Genomic DNA, 17,922 nt, shown 5'->3' with positions numbered 1-17,922 from the left:
ATGTTTAGTGGAAATGTACCCTAAACTTTGGAAACTATAGTATATATTCAGTTTACTAGAAATATTTATAGATATTTATAATTACAAAAGCATATACATTTCATACTTTGATTCAATAATGATTATTTAATAATTGAATTTTACTTTATAGCACACTTCAAGAAACACCTAACTTGAACATGTATTACTGTGTTTGTGTAATTAAAACACATATGGCAGCTTATTTCTTTTTAACTCCTCTCTTCCTTCCCTCCTTCATCCCTCCCACCCCCCATCACATATCAGTGGTTTCACTTAGGTAGACTGTTTCTGTAAACACACTTGAAATTTAGCTTCCTCATTACCCTGCAGCTTTGTCTCTGTCCTCTTTCTTTTCTTGCTAATTAAAACCAGTGTGTGAAACATCTTGGTAGTTGTTTGCTTTTTAATCACACCTTTTCTAAGCATGGATGAAAAGTTAGATAGTTCTGCATGCCATTCTGCATGAAATGTTATTAACATAACTATTTGAAAATTATTCTATTTTTGTAGTTAATCGTTTTCTGTGTTACTATTTGTGGTTGTTTGCATGTATACTGTATATATGTGTTTTTGCAGCCTATCCCAAGCCTAAACGGGGCCACCGTAAAACCGCTTCATTTGGCAACATTCTGGATGTCCCTGAGATCGTCGTATCAGGTATCATAGACCACTTGAATTGGTCTAATAGCTGTGGAACTGGAATAATGATCCCTGGTACTTTGAAAATGCTTTTTGCTCCAATTTTTATAGGACATGAAAATAGATACCTTGCATGCAGTAATTAGGGAGACAGATTGAAAACTGTACATTTATTCTGAAACAGGCTTGAAAAGATACTTCAGATCTCTAATAATGAGGAAAAAATGGAAGACAGAGTAAACCTTTTCACAAAAAAGAACACTAACCCAGAATTTTAGCAGCTTCGTCTTATCTTTTAAGTGAGCATGAGCTAAACCCCAAACATTTTTGCACCCAGCAGAAAGAGGAAACAACTATTTTAAATTTTTTGTTGTCCTTGGCCCTTCTCCTTCCTCAACTAACTACTTTTTGGGCTCCCTGTCTGGGCTTTCTATCCCAGCCTTTTTCTGTTGGTAGCAAGTAAACACGAAGTTGAGAGAAGAGAGTTGCTAAATACCATTTTGCCTTAACCTAGAAAACCAAAAGAAAGTAAAACCAAATGATATTTGCTGTTTTGCAGGGTATCTTGCCAAAGAATCATGTAAAATAAGTAGTCAATTCTGGTTCTTACGTAGTATATAAGAAAATCTCATAAATTATAAGTTACATGTTTTTATACCTAACTTACACATGGTACTTTAGTGGCTCAAATTGAGAAACTGATTTTATTTCTTACAGTGATCATTTTATAGATAAATATAAATCACCATTTTTAATAGAAACTTAAATGACATATTGACCTTCAATATTGGTTAACATGTGTTATCAAAATTATCATTTATTTATCCCTCTGCTTTAGGATTTCCTCTACCTCTTTACCCAAAATCTTAATAAGGAAATATATAATATTTTCCATACACATTCATGAGTGTGATTTGGATGAATTCTTTAGCACTCTGTCCTTTGCCTGTGATTATGCTTTTAGCATAGTGTTTGTATTATAGTTGAATACTTAATGGCTCTTCTCTACTAAACTGAAAACTCTGTGAGGATAGAGACCATGGGTTTGTTGATTATTCTGTTGTTGTTATTATTGATTGTATCAGCAGTAGCTGGCTCAATGCTTCACATATTAAACATATTAACATATTTAATAAGTATGTATTTATTAAATAAATAAGCCATTATTGAGCATCTCCACTGGCTAGGAACTAGTATACAAAAATACAAATTATATAATTCTTATGTGTCTATGCAAAACTATTTTATATTAGAGTAATTTTTCATTGGTTATCAAAGGGTTTTCTTATTTTACAACATTATTACTGCTATTCAAAGAATAGACTTAATCCATTTTTATATAGTAATTTTTATCCATTGAGTCTGGACTGCTTTAGAAATTAACAAAGTACTTGGGATCATTTTACCTCCATGATGAAAGGTACTGTGTATGTATAAGGGAATAATACTTTGACAAAGAAGTGGCAGTGTGTAAGCTTACATAGTGCTGAGCTGTGATTATGGACAACCATTAAGAACATAAATATGGTAATATAGCCAATACTATACAAGATAATGGGGGAGGGAGAAGAGGGGAAAGAATAATAGTTTACAGCTGACAAGTACTATGGCATACAGTGGGCAGAGGCCAGGGATGCTGCTAAACATCCTGCAGTGTACCAGATAGCCCCCCACAACAAAGAATTATCCAGCTCAAAATGTCTGCAGTGCCAAGGCTGAGAAACCCTGGTTAGATGTCCTTTGTGGCCTGCAAAGTAGCTTAATAGCTTACAGCCTTGTAACTGGGTTATCAGATGAAATATAGCTATTTTTTTACAATTGAAGAACTTAGATCTGATGATGTTGAGTAGTTTTCCCAGAATTACACAGTACAGATCTTCTAATTCCAAATCACAGGCATTTTCTGCTCTCAGAGAAAATAGACTAATTCTGTCTTGCTCCTCCTTAGGGTTCTTATTAAGGAGAGCACTTAGCCAGCCAGGGAGACCCTCTTTTATGACATTGGGTCTTACAGAGTCAGGAAACCTAGAATCTCTTAATTGCCAGAGCAGCAATGCGATTCAAATGAAAATATTCAATAATAGCTTTTATTAAATATTCTTGTTAGTTTTTGTTTTTAGATATCCAAACATTAATCTGTTGTACTTTATTTAATACAAGAATACAAGCTCTGGAATTGAAACTGATGGAAATAAAAGCCGTGTTCCTAGGTCATATTTTAAAATTAAATATAAAAATATAGCTCACCCTTTGTGAATATCTCAAATTTCCTGCATGGCATTTTAATTATAAAGGAAGATGATATTTCCCAGATTTCGTAATAACTTATAGAACTTTTTTGCTGTAAGTGGATTTCCCACAAGTTCTGTGGTATTACCAAATACTTCTTGATATATCCAAACTCTTATTAATTAGCATTGGAACCCAGTTGTAAGCATTTTTTTAAAATACAGCTTTCTTTTTTTAATCTGTACAGAAAGTAGTTTCAGTAATACTTCCCTTTGGCCAAGTGCAGTATATACTGAGTCTAATGTACTTCTTGGAATGAACTGCCTCTCTTAATAAGAGCATTCCTTCAAGCATCACAAAAAGTTTTCACGTGTACATCTTTATAATGACAAAAATGTCTAACCTAGTCCTGGGTAAAGAAACACAAAGACCCTAATCTAATCTTGGTTTTTTTTTTGCTTGCTCTTCAAACTGTTACGTATTATGCCATTTTTCAGGTGTGGAAGAAAAAGCAACTTGAGGCTAACAGCAATGTTCATCAATTTAATAGTTTCTCCAGTCATGCAGAAATTGACCTTTAATCCTTTAGGACTCTCTCTGGATCAGAATGTAGTTTTTTATATCTCGTCTACCTTATTCCTAGCTCTGAAGAAGTATTGACAAACTTTGGTGGGGTAACCCTCCTTTCTTCTGCTTCCCACTGTCCAGCTGCCCTTAAAGTGTGAGCCATAGATCAGTCTGGCTCCTTATTACCAAGCAAGACCCAAGTTAAGAGCAAATTACCAGCAGAGTACATGTGACATTTTGCTGACTCTTCATTTGTGGAGAAGATCCTGCCAAGTAGCATTATGCTATCTAAGCAAAGTAAATGTAAATGTGGAAGATTCCTACCCTGGATTTAGACCATTTGACCTGCAATTTTCTAATACATTTGCTTATTGAACATTATAAGCTGATAAGTTGGAATGGGCTTTGAGAAAAGGAAATAGGCTTTCTTAAATATTTTCCATTAAAACTTGAGTTTTAAAAAGCATAATCCTTCTCCTTTTCAACTAGTACTTTTTAATTTGTTGTACTTCTATTTGCAGAATAGAGAATGGGTGGCAGATTATTGGATTTTTCAAGTTTTTCTAAATATTTTTTCTTCTAGGACTTTAATAAGGGCAATAAGAATGCAGATCTTTGCTTGGATTTTCTTTACTTTCCTCCACATTTTGTGTTTGTTGCTATCCAAGCTTCCAAGAATCTATTTTTCTCCTACCTTCATCTCAAATACACAAATGAAATAGGGATTGTGATTTTGAAAGTATATCAAATATTCTGATAACAATTCTTTTGATGTTAGGAAAATACCTAAATTTTACCTTTTTTTAAAATCCAAATGTCAAAAGATGAACAGGTAAGGTGCCTAAAAATTACAGAAAAGGAGCAACAACCTTTTCCAATTTAAAGCATAGAGTAAGAGAATGAGTAGTTAAGAAAGCAAATTTTGTTCATGTTTGTGTCATCGGTAGTCAAGGAAGATCAGCAGTCCTGCTCTTGAGTTTTTGTGTGAGTAGTTATAGCACTTAAGGGAATCAACTATGATTACAATGCATTTTGAAACCCACTGGAAAAAAATACTGATGTGTACATACATATATACTACCTATAAAAGGTTTAATTGAAACATTGGTCTTCACATTTCCACTCTAATATAAAATTTGTTATACATAGTTTATACCAGCTTGATTGCTATTATAAAATGAAATGAATTTCCAATATGTGATTTGCAGAAGTAAAATTTTCCAAATACTGATATTATAATATATTAGAAATGTATCTTGAGAAAATTAGCTAAACTGGAAAATTATATAGAATATTTATATTTAAGCAGTTTTGTGAATGCTATCATAATATCATAACCGATAACTCAGAATTTATTTCTTAGTTTAGACTAAATTATAATACATGATTTCATTTTAAGCACTTGAAAATTTTCTCATCCATTCTATAGATAAGCATTGCCTTGAAGAACTTCAATTTGAGAACCTTGAATAGTGTTGCTTTAGTATACCTTTTGTTTTTTCTAAGCCTAAAATAATATGGCATAACATTTGAGATTGATAGAATGCCTTGACCAAAGAGAATTTTCTGTCTTACATACTGTTCTTAAGGATATGATAAAGAAAATTGAATATACCAATGTTTTTGAGTCAATCTTACTGAAATATTTTAAATATTTTTGCCCAGTTCCTTGAAGAGCCTGAATTTTAATGATATTTATTGTTTGTAATATCATCTTAAAGCTAAAAAGAAACCTTAGGTGTCTTTATGATTTCAGCTGTAGATCTTTCAACTGCAAACAATTTAATGAGTATTCACTTTTAATTTCCGTCAAGGACATTTAGGACATTTATACAATATTGTATATTGGGGTTTTTACCAAGAGTATGGTAAATAGTAAAATGAAATGAGTAGAATGTGGAAAATAAACATACTCAACAGAAAAATACATGAGTAGTTAGGTTTCTAATACTTATGTGTTGTTGCCCTCCTTCAGAAGTTCCAAATATCAGAGCTTGACAAACAGACTGACTTTGTAGAATGCTAGACAACTGGAATTAGAGATACTTTTCAAGGACACCTGGACACTATTTTGCTTTCTCCACTAGGATGAAAATATCTTTCTAATACTACATTTGGTTCAAGAGCTAGATATTAATGTTTGTAGTCATTCCTTTAACTGGAAGTATGCAAATTATTACATATTTCCTCCTAAAAAGTGCAGCACCGATACGAAGAGACAGTGAGAAAAAGAATTCAGTTTTTCTAGATCTGGCAAGTTCCTACCTTACACAGATAAGTGTTGCTAGAAGTTGTTAACCTCTGACTGGGGATGCTGGGGCCCAAGGGGTGCTATACTAGTAATAAGATACACTATACCAGTTTCTGTGATAGCCACTTCCCTTGTAATAAAATTCTGTATTTGTGTGACTAATTAGATGGGGAAGTTAATGTTACCTTACAATGAATGCTTAGGTAATCTCTATACTATATTGTAGTCTACTGAGATCACTTTTTGTAATCTAAAAATATCAAACTCTAACCTAATAAAAGTGGTTTATTAGAAAGCAAAAATCATCAGTAATAATTGTTTTCCTTTACTAGGAAAACAAAAAACCCCACTGAAGGGCCTTTTTAATGAAAGAGCCAGAATTTGTTGGAATTAGTAAAGGAATATGAAATTTGTGGTGGCCTAAATGAGAACACGTGTTTAAAAAGTACATATTCAGTTTACTGTGAAGCAGTAATATAATACTGCAGTGCATCGTGCTGTACAAATTTTTAAAAATCTTGTGTATTTTACATATGAAGAGAACATTACGTCCTGTAATTTCTAATATTCAAAACTTACGAATCTCAAATTTTCCAACATTTAGGTTAAAAGATGTCTCCAGGAAAATGTAGTGTTGGTTTTTACATGAAAAGAAGAAAGTCTTCAGGAAGTTTGAGAAATAGAAAGATAAGAGTAGTGAAGGTAAGGAAAGCTATGAACTGAACCAATTAAAAAAAACACAGGAGTGACTTTGTGGGACCTAAGCCAGCAGTCTCTAGGAGAACTCTGTGATAACTTTTAAATATCAGCTCAGCTTTTTTGAAGAGATGGATTCTATCTTTATGACATTACTGTAAAAAGAACTGAATTGACCTATAAGCTGCTATTCTTCTCCCCCTTTCTGTTTAGGGAGGGGTGGATTTAGGATGCACTGGCAATGTTGTATATTCTTTACTTAGAAGTCATCCTTAAAAATGTGCTTTGTTCTCTATCATAAGTCATGAAAGTTCAAGAAAAGAATTCATTACTCAGGACATCATTTGCAGGTTTGGGATTCCTTGATCAGGCATCTGTTTACATTGTGTTGCCCTCATTTCTACTACTTTTTTCCTTTACACTGCCATGTATAATGTAGGTATGCACATATCAAGGAAGCAAAAAAAATGTAAAATGAGTGAATTTCTAAATTTGTGTTCAGTTGCAGAAAAATTCAGAATCAACCCAAATTTGCTGAGAACACACTCAGTAATTTTCATTTGAAATAATAGGAGATTGGTATTTTTTACATTCATATTTCTAAATTATGGCTTAAAATTTAATATTGGAGCAACAAGTATTTGTTGATTGCAATCCTATTTTGCTTTGTCTGAACTATTTGCCAGATGGTTTCTGTCGTGGTTGTGCTAATCAAATGCCTTGCCTAATACTGCTTGCTTTGACTCGTGGTAGCTTGAAGATTTGTCATTTTATGGCATTTGTTAACTGTCAGCTCTTCTTTACCCTATTTCCTTAAAAGTTTTTACTTCCCTTTCTTCCTATCCCCCTGCCCCCACCCGCACCTAAATTTGAGTTCAGTTTTCGTTGTTGTTGCAATGGTGATGTAATGGTTTATAGACACATGTGCTGGGTGGTTCCTCAGATTCACAAATGTTGCTGTGTTGCTAATATGAAAAGAGAATTCCAGACACTTTTACAAGCCTGTCTCATCACTGCTAATTTTAGAATGAGTGTGTTGAATGAAATGTGCCTAAAATTGCTTATTAGTCATGGTGGTGGGGATCCTTTTTTTCCTCAGGAAACAGGGATAGTTGAAAGTATTCATAGAAGTAATCTAGTATGTCTGATTCAATAAATGCACAGTTTGTTATTTTAATTTAAAATGGAATGTTGAAACTTTTTAGAATAAAATGAAATTTGAAGTAAATTTGAATTCAAATTATGCAAAGAATTCTAAAGCATAGCTTAAAATGAAATAAAATTATGATGTCTTGTACTTTCAAGGGTGGTTATAAATTTGAGTTTTATATTCACTACACATATTATTGCATTAAACATTCTTGTTCCATAGTAAGGTCCTTTTTGTTTATGTGCAAAATAATAATGGGGTCACGTGGATTTAGGTGCTAAATTAGTGATTAGTTTAAAATAAGATTTTTTTTTTTTTTTTATGCACAGGATTATGGAAATCTTAAGTTTTATGAATGAATCCTGTCTGCTTATCAGGCCACAACTATTAGAGTGCATGTAGAGTACATGTTCTAAGGGTTTCCCACTAGTTGAGAAATTACAGAATATCGCTTTCAGAGTCAAAAGAATTTTGAGTATTGTATTAGCTTGTTACTGACAGTATTTTGGTGTTTCCTTCTACCCAGCTGATCTCTTGTCTTAGAAGATAGTTATAAACAATCCTAATACCAGATAAAAGTACTGAGAGAAGGTATTGCTTAATTCATTCTGTTTTGCTGAAGACTTATGTTTGTAGAAGTCTTTCGTAAAGTGATTTTTTATTAAATTATTATTAGTATGGAAGTTCCTAAAGTAGGGTTAACAATAGCCCATTTCAACAAGCTGTATATTTAAGAACGAAATGAGAGTCATTCTTCATCTCCAGTAGGAAGTTGAGTTGTTGTTCACAAATAATATTAAATAAATTACTATATTCTGACAAAGTCTAATGGGATTAAGTGTGACTCAGTATAATAAATTTAAGTCTAAGCATCCTTTTAGGCTCCAAAACAAACAAGGTATTGCTGCCAGTTAAAGTCAGTCGTGTCTTACAACCTGCTAGCTGTCTTCCATAAAAACTGTAACGTAAGGCCCTTGAAATAGATGCCGTCATCAGCTCCAGCCCTCAGGCATTCATCTATTTAAACACTTGACAGAAGATGGTAGCAGAGAGTTCAGCAGTTATTCATGTGGTAGGAGTGGTTACTGTATTAGGATAGACTCTGTTGTAGGCCAGCAACTTTTGAGTTAAAACACTGCAGCTGTTTCTCTTCCTTTCTTTACATCCTTCTCTTCTTTTTTTTTTTTTTTCAATGAACACACTTACTCTTTTTTCCACAAACATTTTGTATAGATCCAAGGAGCAACAAATTCCAACTTCCTACTGTAGCAGTTACACCCTTAGTGTCTATTTGAGTAGATTTCAGTATTTTACCTTTTGTTTGTTTTGTTTTGTTTTGTTTGTTTGTTTGTTTGAAGGCAACGGACAGCCAAGACGTAGGTCCGTCCAAGATTTGACTGTAACTGGAACAGAACCTGGTCAGGTAAGACTTAACATTCAAATTGTTTGTCTTCCAAGAATAATAATATGCAGAAATCAAGAATTAACTATAATATACTCTGCAAAATTAGGTTTATGAGTTGACCTAAAATTGTGATAGAGAAGTTCATTGATACTTGACCTTAAATACTTAGGGGAAAAAAGCATAAATGCCATTATTAATTTAACTTGAAGGGTAATTTATAAAAGTAGCTTGATCAAACACCATGGAAAAGTAAATTGTTCAATAGCACTGTATATACGTTATGGTTTTTATATATGCTTTAATAAGAAAGTATTCAACTTCAAAATATTAACAGTTTGTCATTATTATCATTCTCCTTTAAAGTGATTCATTAGTGTATCTCTTTTTTATTAATGAGGGGAATAAATGTTTCCTCAATAAGATGCCACTTCCCTGGGATTACATAGGTACTGACGTACCTGGAGAACTGGAACATCTTTTAATTTTACACACCCACTGGATTTATATTTTTGTGAATTGTCCTTAAGATAACATTTATTAAGCAAATGAATAAACTCTAGAAAGGCTTCTATCCCAATCATTTTTTCATTCTTTATGTTTATATTTCTGGATCTTCCTCTAAACTCCTATTGTTTCTTTATTGCTGCTGCTTTGTAGGTGATCCAAATAGTGCTATAATTTAAGCTATTACTGACTAGTGCAGTTTTTACCAACCAGGTAAAAGCAGCTCAGCCATCATTTTTCCTCTGTTATTCATAATAATATACTTGACATATATAATTTATCTCATATTCTATTAAATGAATGAGAACTAATTATAAGGTATTTGTTTTCAGTTGTGCTGAAATACATTTTAAAAATAGATGATGTAATAACATTATTATATGGTTCATATTCGTGTGAAATTTTAGCATTATAGATTATAGACCATGTGATTTAATTTATGGTAGTATATATTAGTACTTTTCATCCTAGAAAGGTGTTTTATTATTATTTCATTTTTATAACATACTTTAAATTTTGGAGGGTCTTTGTAGTCATTAATGAAAATTTAAAAGACTTTTATGGCCATCAACTTAACCAACTTAACAAAAACCACTTCAGATATTTAAGTGATAAATATCTTTTATCTTCATTTATACCTGGAAATATGTTTATTTCACAACTCATAATGCCTATACACACATATATACATAAAATATATATAGACACATTTATTTATTATATATCTTGTGATGTTAATGACTCTAAATCTTGATTTCATTTATTTAATAGCAGTTTTTTCAGTTTATCTGTTTCTGTGAGACCTCAACTTTTGGCTCAAGTTTTCCATTTTCTCCCCCTCAAATACTTAAAAGTTTTAATCAACCCATTTAGTAACAAATAGTTCGACATCTGGTATTTGCTTTAATTCCTTAGATGTTTGATGAGCTCAGCCTTTTAAACTGTGTTTACTATTGCCATTAATATTCCAATTATGAGAACTTCTAGCCGAGTGTTCTCCCTTTGACTAGGAATGACAAGCTTGCCCTAGACATACCAGGAGCAGCTCCTAGTGTGGCCTCCAGATACAGGGGTTGTCATAATTCAGAACTCATCTCTCCACACCAAGCCTTACTCATTTCCTCACAAGGTCTGCATTATTTGAGATTATGATTGTTACCCTTTTAATTCACAGTACATTTAGGTAGTAAAATGCTGGAACTGAGGCTGACTCTGGTTATGGGACAGTCATTTGCATGAACTGTCAGGCTACTCCAGAAGATTCAGAGTGAGGGAGAGTTTGATATGGCAGTAAAACCTGTTCTAAAACAGGTGATATGTAACCACTGTATAGCCAGATTTAAAATTAATCTACGCTTTCCAAATTACTTAAGTACTATAACCTTAAAATGTCTAATGTCTATTTTGGGATGAGAGTAGCAAAAGTAATCCTAAGGTACTCTGAATACATTTTCCCCTGAAAAGTGTATAAGTGACCATTAAATGTTTTTAATTACTCATGAAGATAATATTCATTTGATGCAGAAAAATATTCACAATATGGATTTTCAAAATTTGAAAGTATAGTTCTTTCTGAAGTCTGGCTAAGTGTGATTAGACAGAGATGCTCAGATTTAATTTTTTTTTTCTGGCCATGGAAACTGATAGAAAGCATGAAGAAAAAATCTGGCCCACGCGGTACAATGATCAGCGGAAGAGAGAAAACATACTGATAAACTTTAATAACATTACATCTTGTAGAGGAAGGTGAATTGACTGGAGTTTGTATTTTGGCTCTTGACTCGAGATATAATCTTAGTAAAATCACTTAGACTTTCCATCTGTAAACTAGAATTAAACTGGTTGTTTTTATACTGCCATTTTTATTTGAGGGGAACAGTGAATGAAGCAAGCTTCTTAATTAAAAATAATGATATATATGTGAAAGATTGCATTCTTACAACATACAACTCACTTTTAAACTTGGGTTTTAATTAATTCACGAAGCTTATTAAGCATTCATAATAGATATGGCCTTCTAGAGGCTTTGGAAAGATACTGAGAAAGGAAAAAATAGTCACTGACATCCAGGAATTGATCCAACACTGAGGCCTCACTGTTGTTAGAAGCTGGTTTGGCTGTCACAGCTAGACCATGTAATTGGACATAAACAATCTCTCAGAACACCAATATCAGACAGTTATTTATCATAACATTTATGATAAAATGAGAGAAAACAGGACCACTTTGTAATGTTTTCTAAGCACAGACAAAAACGAGTTTACTGTGCCATCCACAAAATACCAAACATTGCCCTCTCCTAGCTAATAAGAGTGACTGCTGCTTCCTTACCGATTACAGCTTTATCCTCACTCTGTTCTACCTTCCCTATAGAATTGCCGTTGGCTTTCTGACACCAGCCAATCTGGAGTGAACACCTCCATCTTTAGAGCCTCCCCGAAATCACTCAACCAAAGTCTAAAAGCTGTAATACATTCTTTTTCTAAAACCCTCTTATGCGATACCTACAGTGCTCCATGGTGAGCATTCTCCTTCACTGCAGTGAATATTAAACACAGCTTTTTTCACTATTAGTGTTTTCTTGGTGGTCTTTGGCTGTACGGCATTGACAGTACCAATAAAGCCCAGTCCACAAGAAGTTCATTTGGGCAGGTGAGACTCATTTTTTCCTCATTTGCAGGTGGGTAAACTGAGGATTAGAGAAACTTACCGAAGCCTCTTACTTCCTTACGCTGCCAGTGATTGTTATAACCAGGTTTTAAATCCGGATCTGATTCCAAAGCACACAAACTCTACACTGTTATCCTTCTATCTTGCCTGTAAAACTAGATGTAATACATGCTGATATAATCCTAGATCTCTTAAATTTTAAATGTTTTGGCTTCTGATAGTCTGCATCATCATTAATTATTTAAATAGTTTTCAGTGATGATAAGTTGTAGCTGTACCATATCATTGAGCAAAGCTAACCCATCTTGATAATAAATTTCTACAGATGACTGCAAAAAATTTATTTTTTGTACATCTAGGTGAGCCATTCTATGTTTCACTAAAATTATACATTCTCATACCCCTTCTGCAATTGTATCCAATATAGAGCTATATTCAAGAATTCTCTTAGAACGGGCTGCACTCATTGAAAATTATAACTGCAAGATAACGCAATTATGGTTATTTAGACAACTAGACCTACTACATTTCTATACAAACTTTACAGTCAACTTTTACTAGTCAAATAGGTGACTTCGGGTGAGTTCCTTAATTTCCCTGAGCTTCAGTAACCTTATCTGCAAATAGGGACCATAACATGCACCCCTCAAGAGTTCTTATCAAATGGAAAGTTACCAGACACACAGTAGATGACAATCCATGTTGGATGCCTGTCTCCCAATAGTGTGCCTCCAGGGCTCTTGGTACCACTCCCTTCCTCTCATCATAGTATATCACTACCAAGAAATAAAATGAAAATAGCACTTGGAAAGAAGTAAAACCCACCAGCATCTTATTCTTTCTGTAACATTAAAAAAAAATTATGTCACAGATCATAGAAAGTATTTGCCTTAAAGGCCTTTTATGACATTGAGAGATATTACATATTATTATTATGTATTTAAAGGAAGTGATTTATTATACCACTTTTGTCCTTATTTTGCACCTCCTTTAGTGTAAATAGATTTTCTTTTAAAGCTGTAAATCAGAAATATACGTAATAGTTTTAAATAATTCCTGATTGATTGTATACCTTTCTATTGGAGAAGACCATATAAGAATAATAAAATCTTAAAACTTCCTTATGAAGAACTGTAATGAAGCCAGAATTGGATTGAGCCAATACCTTTGTATTAGCGTGTTTTCAGTACACTCTGTCGTGTATAGATTTAATTGAATTATCTGTCACTGCCATGCTAGAGGAAGTACCCATGTAAATACACATTACCAACGTATACCCATTTTTTTAAATATTTGTGTTATTGAAATCTTACTTCAGCAAGAATATCATATAAATCAGCATTTAATCTCTGAGTTTTGTGTATGTATAATTTTAGCAACTAAGATTTCTGAGGGTTTTAAATAGCTTTTAAAATGTCAGTCTACATAGCAACACTGAGCATAAATTCTTGACTTACAAAAATATTTTCCCAGTCTTTCAGGTGAGACATAAAAAGCTAAGCTTTATTTTTGTCTGTAAAATAACTTCCAGTTCCTTTTTATAAATATAGGGATAAAGTTCTGGTCAAAAGCCAATTCTAGTTCATATCTACTAATGGTAAATTGCCCATTCGGTTTAAATTTGGCTTAGTATTCTTTTACTGCCTTAAATTGCTGTATGGCGTATCTGTACTCTCATAACCGCTTTCATATCCAATCCTTGTGGTAAGTCAAGTTTACCTAATATCTCTTAAACATCGCAGTTTATGTGAGAGTATAATAAAGTAAATGTCTTGAAGGAAGGGGCAACCTAAATGAGTTTAGTGGATTGAGAGCATTTATGGCCATCAGAATTTTACCAGTGATTTAAAAAAAAAAAAAAGGCTGTTATAAAATAAGACTTCTTTTGTAGTTAGTGTCAAGCAGGAACATAAATTTAGCTACAAACTAGTTTTTTTTTTTTTTTTAGTTGTCAAATGTTACCTGTTCCTCTTATTTATGCCTTGTGTATTCAGAAATTAAGGCTTATTTTAAGTATTTCTTTATACGTGCCTGTTAGCATATTATGTTATTCATTGAGATACATATTCCTTGGAATATAAAGATTTATTTAATTTATAGATTTAAATCTAATTCATTATAGTTTTAAAGAAAGACCAGTTTGGAAACTTGAAATAAAATTATTAGCCTCATTTCTTAGTTTAATAGCTATAGGAAATTGTAAGTGGAACAAACAAGCATGCACATAAGGTGCTAAGCATTTCTTGCAAAGTAGAAGCTAAAAAGAAATATATAGCAAAGAATTCTCTTGGGAAAGATTTAAACCTAAGGAGTACTATATATAAGTCATATTAGATACAAATACACTTACTTATTTTAATATTATAAATGTACAGTGGCCTTTTAATATACTAAATCCATTCTTATATTTTGAAAATCTAATTCTTATACTGCATCTTGTTTAATTTCTCAACTGATACTGATTCTCACATGTCACAAACATGTTCCCTTTTAAAATGTCAACATGTTAGCATGAATATTAGCATTACACTGACTTTGAAACCCTAGTCTGCCACCTCTTTGAAGAGAAATTGCTTTTGATTTACAATAATAATTATAACTATGGGCAAATCAGTACACTGTTCTTAAATCATCAGAGCTTGCTTTCAATCAAAGAAGGTAAAAAGGATTCAGGAATAATTTCATAATATCTATACTTGTTTTACTAAGGGTGGCAATATCCTAAAAGTAAGAGTTACACGTTTCATCACTGGTTCTTTTTGGTGTATGATTTTACTCTTCTTGTATACCAAAGGTATTTTCTAATTTTCCTTTGTTTTATCTTGGATCAGTGAGTTATTTAGAAGTGTTTTTAAATTTCAAAATGTAGGATTTTTATGGTTAATTTTGAAATCAGTACAAAAGATAATTACATTAGGGTTTATATGATACTGACATTTTTTTAAACTTTTTTGAGATTTGCTTTATGGCTCAGTACATCATCAGTGTTCATAAATGTTCCATGGGTGCTCTTTATTTGCTTGGTATGGGGATACACATATATGTTTAGATCAAGCTTATTTTTTATGGAATTCAGGTTTTATTGTGTATGTGTTTTGTTTTGTTTTTGATCTGCTTTTATATGTCATTTACCGAGGAGTATTAAAAGTATCTCACTATGAGAGTGATTTGTCCCTTTTCCTTGCAGTTTTTTTTTTTTTTTGCTTTATCTATTTGTATATACAGCATGTAAATTTTGAATTGTCATATTCTGAATTGAACCATTTATCATTTTATCTCTTTCTCTAGTAATTTTTTTTGGCCTAAAATATATTCTCCCTAATATTAATATAGGGACTTTATTTTGGGTAGTTTTTGCTTTGTTATCTTTTTTTATCCTTCAACTTTCTATTTTCTCTGTCTCTATGAATTAGATATGTTTCTTATAAACAGCCTTTAATTTAGCCTAATAATCTGATTTTTGTTAATATAATATAACCCATTTACGTTTATTGTGGTTACTGATAGTTTACTCCTATTTTACTTTCTTTTTTCCTTCTTTTGAATTGAATAAATTTATTTCTCATTCCATTATCTTTCTTTCTGGTTTGGTAGTTATATATTATTACTTTTAGTAAATACCTTTGAATTTTAGCATTCATGCCCAACCTAATTAACATCTATAACCTCGTCCTGAACAATGCAAGGATTTTAAAATCAATGTTAAGAATTTTAGGCCGGGCGCGGTGGCTCACGCCTGTAATCCTAGCACTCTGGGAGGCCGAGGCGGGTGGATCGCTCAAGGTCAGGAGTTCGAGACCAGCCTGAGCAATGAGCGAGACCTCATCTCTACTAAAAATAGAAAGAAATTATCTGGCCAACTAAAATATATATATAAAAAAAAAAATTAGCCGGGCATGGTGGCGCATGCCTGTAGTCCCAGCTACTTGGGAGGCTGAGGCAGTAGGATTGCTTAAGCCCAGGCGTTTGAGGTTGCTGTGAGCTAGGCTGACGCCACTGCACTCACTCTAGCCTGGGCAACAAAGCGACACTCTGTCTCAAAAAAAAAAGAATTTTAGTACTATCGTATTTATTCATTTGTTTAGCAAATGTAAATTAGTCGCTGTTTTCATCACTGAATATTTTCAGTGTGTAGATTTATTCCCTTGTTTAACAGTAGTCTTGATTGCATCTTGGCCGTTCCATCAAGGAAAAATTATTCTTCTTCCAAAGATAATATGCTTGAGAAATTTCTATGGTAAGAATCTATGGCTGGTAACTCAGTTTTTGCTCATCTAAGAATATTATTTTGACCTCATTCTTCACATTATTGTTGGCTAAAGAATTCTAAGTTGGCAGTTATTTTCTTTCAGTACGTTGAAGGTACTGTTCTACTTTATTCTGGCTTTCTTTGTTGCTATTGAGAATCTAACTGGTATTCTTTAGTGGGTAATCTATCTTTTCTCTCTGGCTGCTGTTTCTACTATTTGTTTTCTAGAATCTGACTGTATATACCCATGTTCAAGTCAGTACATGGGTTTTTCTCTTGTTTTTTTGCTTGTGGTTGGGATTCATGTATCTTCCATCAATTCTGGAAACTTTATGTAGATTCACAATGAATAAATTTTCTCTTCTCCACCCAGAACCACTACCAAGGCAGGCAAATTTATTTGCTATCTGTATGTATAGGGTAGATTTTTTTTTTTTTTCCTAGTTAACCTTTTCCCTGACAGTGATGCCTTTACTGGGTTTTAGCTTTAAGCAGAGGTCTCTGCAGTCTTACTCCTATCCTACAAAGGCCCAAGGCTTTCTGGTCTGCTCTTCTGAGTGCTGCAGGCTGTCAAAACAAAAGCTCTAGGCCATGAAATCCCCAGAGACAGCAATGTAAGCACTTGTTAGTCTCCTGATCTTACTTTATTTCTGGTTTCAGAGTATTTCTTACTTTCTTGCAAGCCCATCAATTATTAAAAGGTATCATATGTGAGAGCATGTAGATTTTTACATATGTAGAACATTCTTAGAGGGTCTGTTTTATTTTTTGCAAGATTTTTTTTAGGGATCTCTACTAATAGAAATTGAAGTCTGACCTTTGCTTTTTAATGGAAATGTTCTGGGTTTTTTTTTTTTTTTTTTTTTGCCTTTTAATGGAAATGTTCTGGGTTTTTTTTTTTTTTCGAGAGAGACAGGGTCTCACTCTGTTGCCTGGGCTAGAGTGCAGTGGCATCATCATAGCCCACAGCAGCCTCAAACTCCTGGGCTCAAACCATCCTCCTGCCTCAGCCTCCCACCCGCGTAGCTGGAACTACAGGCACATATCTTGTCGTTTTTTTGTAGTCAAAGATCACATTTTGTTCCTCCTGTAACTTCTTCCTACAGGTGAGCAGTAGGTCATCCAGTCCCAGTGTCAGAATGATCACTACCTCAGGACCAACCTCAGAAAAGCCAACTCGAAGTCATCCATGGACCCCTGATGATTCCACAGGTGACCAGTCTACTTTTTCATTTTAATTATAAAATTGAATTCATCATGTTTATGTTCATTTAGTTGTGTCATTAATCTTTGCAAAGGTAGGTATTACACAGTAGTTTAGCTTTACATATTAATAAAATCAGGTGTTTAGCAATAAATTTAAAAAATTTGGGGGCGTACTAAAAGACTGCCTTGCCCTCTGTACTTTTTTTTCCCCAGATGCTAAATATATATTTTGAAAAAGTTTGTTTTGGGTTTTTTCCAGTTAGAAAGTATATTGTATTCTTGATATTTAAGTCTGAGGTTTTTCTGTTATGACCATTCTATCGGATAGTAGTGAA

At 33.1% G+C, this 17,922-nt stretch overlaps 1 protein-coding gene across 4 annotated transcripts in view; it reads left to right on the top strand.

Moving 5' to 3' along the window:
• Positions 1-17,922, top strand: part of MAP3K7 (mitogen-activated protein kinase kinase kinase 7) — a 61,894-nt gene that overhangs the window by 33,490 nt on the left and 10,482 nt on the right. For 2 of the 4 annotated variants that reach the window (XM_069488961.1, XM_069488958.1), the window contains exons 12-14: positions 598-678; positions 8,912-8,976; positions 17,488-17,593. In XM_069488961.1, the coding sequence (XP_069345062.1) occupies positions 598-678; positions 8,912-8,976; positions 17,488-17,593 (252 nt within the window). The remainder of the gene's footprint in view (positions 1-597; positions 679-8,911; positions 8,977-17,487; positions 17,594-17,922) is intronic. The other 2 variants (XM_069488962.1, XM_069488959.1) reach the window with 1 other exon arrangement.

This window comes from Eulemur rufifrons, chromosome 15, assembly GCF_041146395.1.
Source record: "Eulemur rufifrons isolate Redbay chromosome 15, OSU_ERuf_1, whole genome shotgun sequence".
Lineage (NCBI taxonomy): Eukaryota > Metazoa > Chordata > Mammalia > Primates > Lemuridae > Eulemur > Eulemur rufifrons.
Note: the sequence above shows the minus strand (reverse complement) of the source record. Positions and strands in the feature narration are given on the sequence as shown.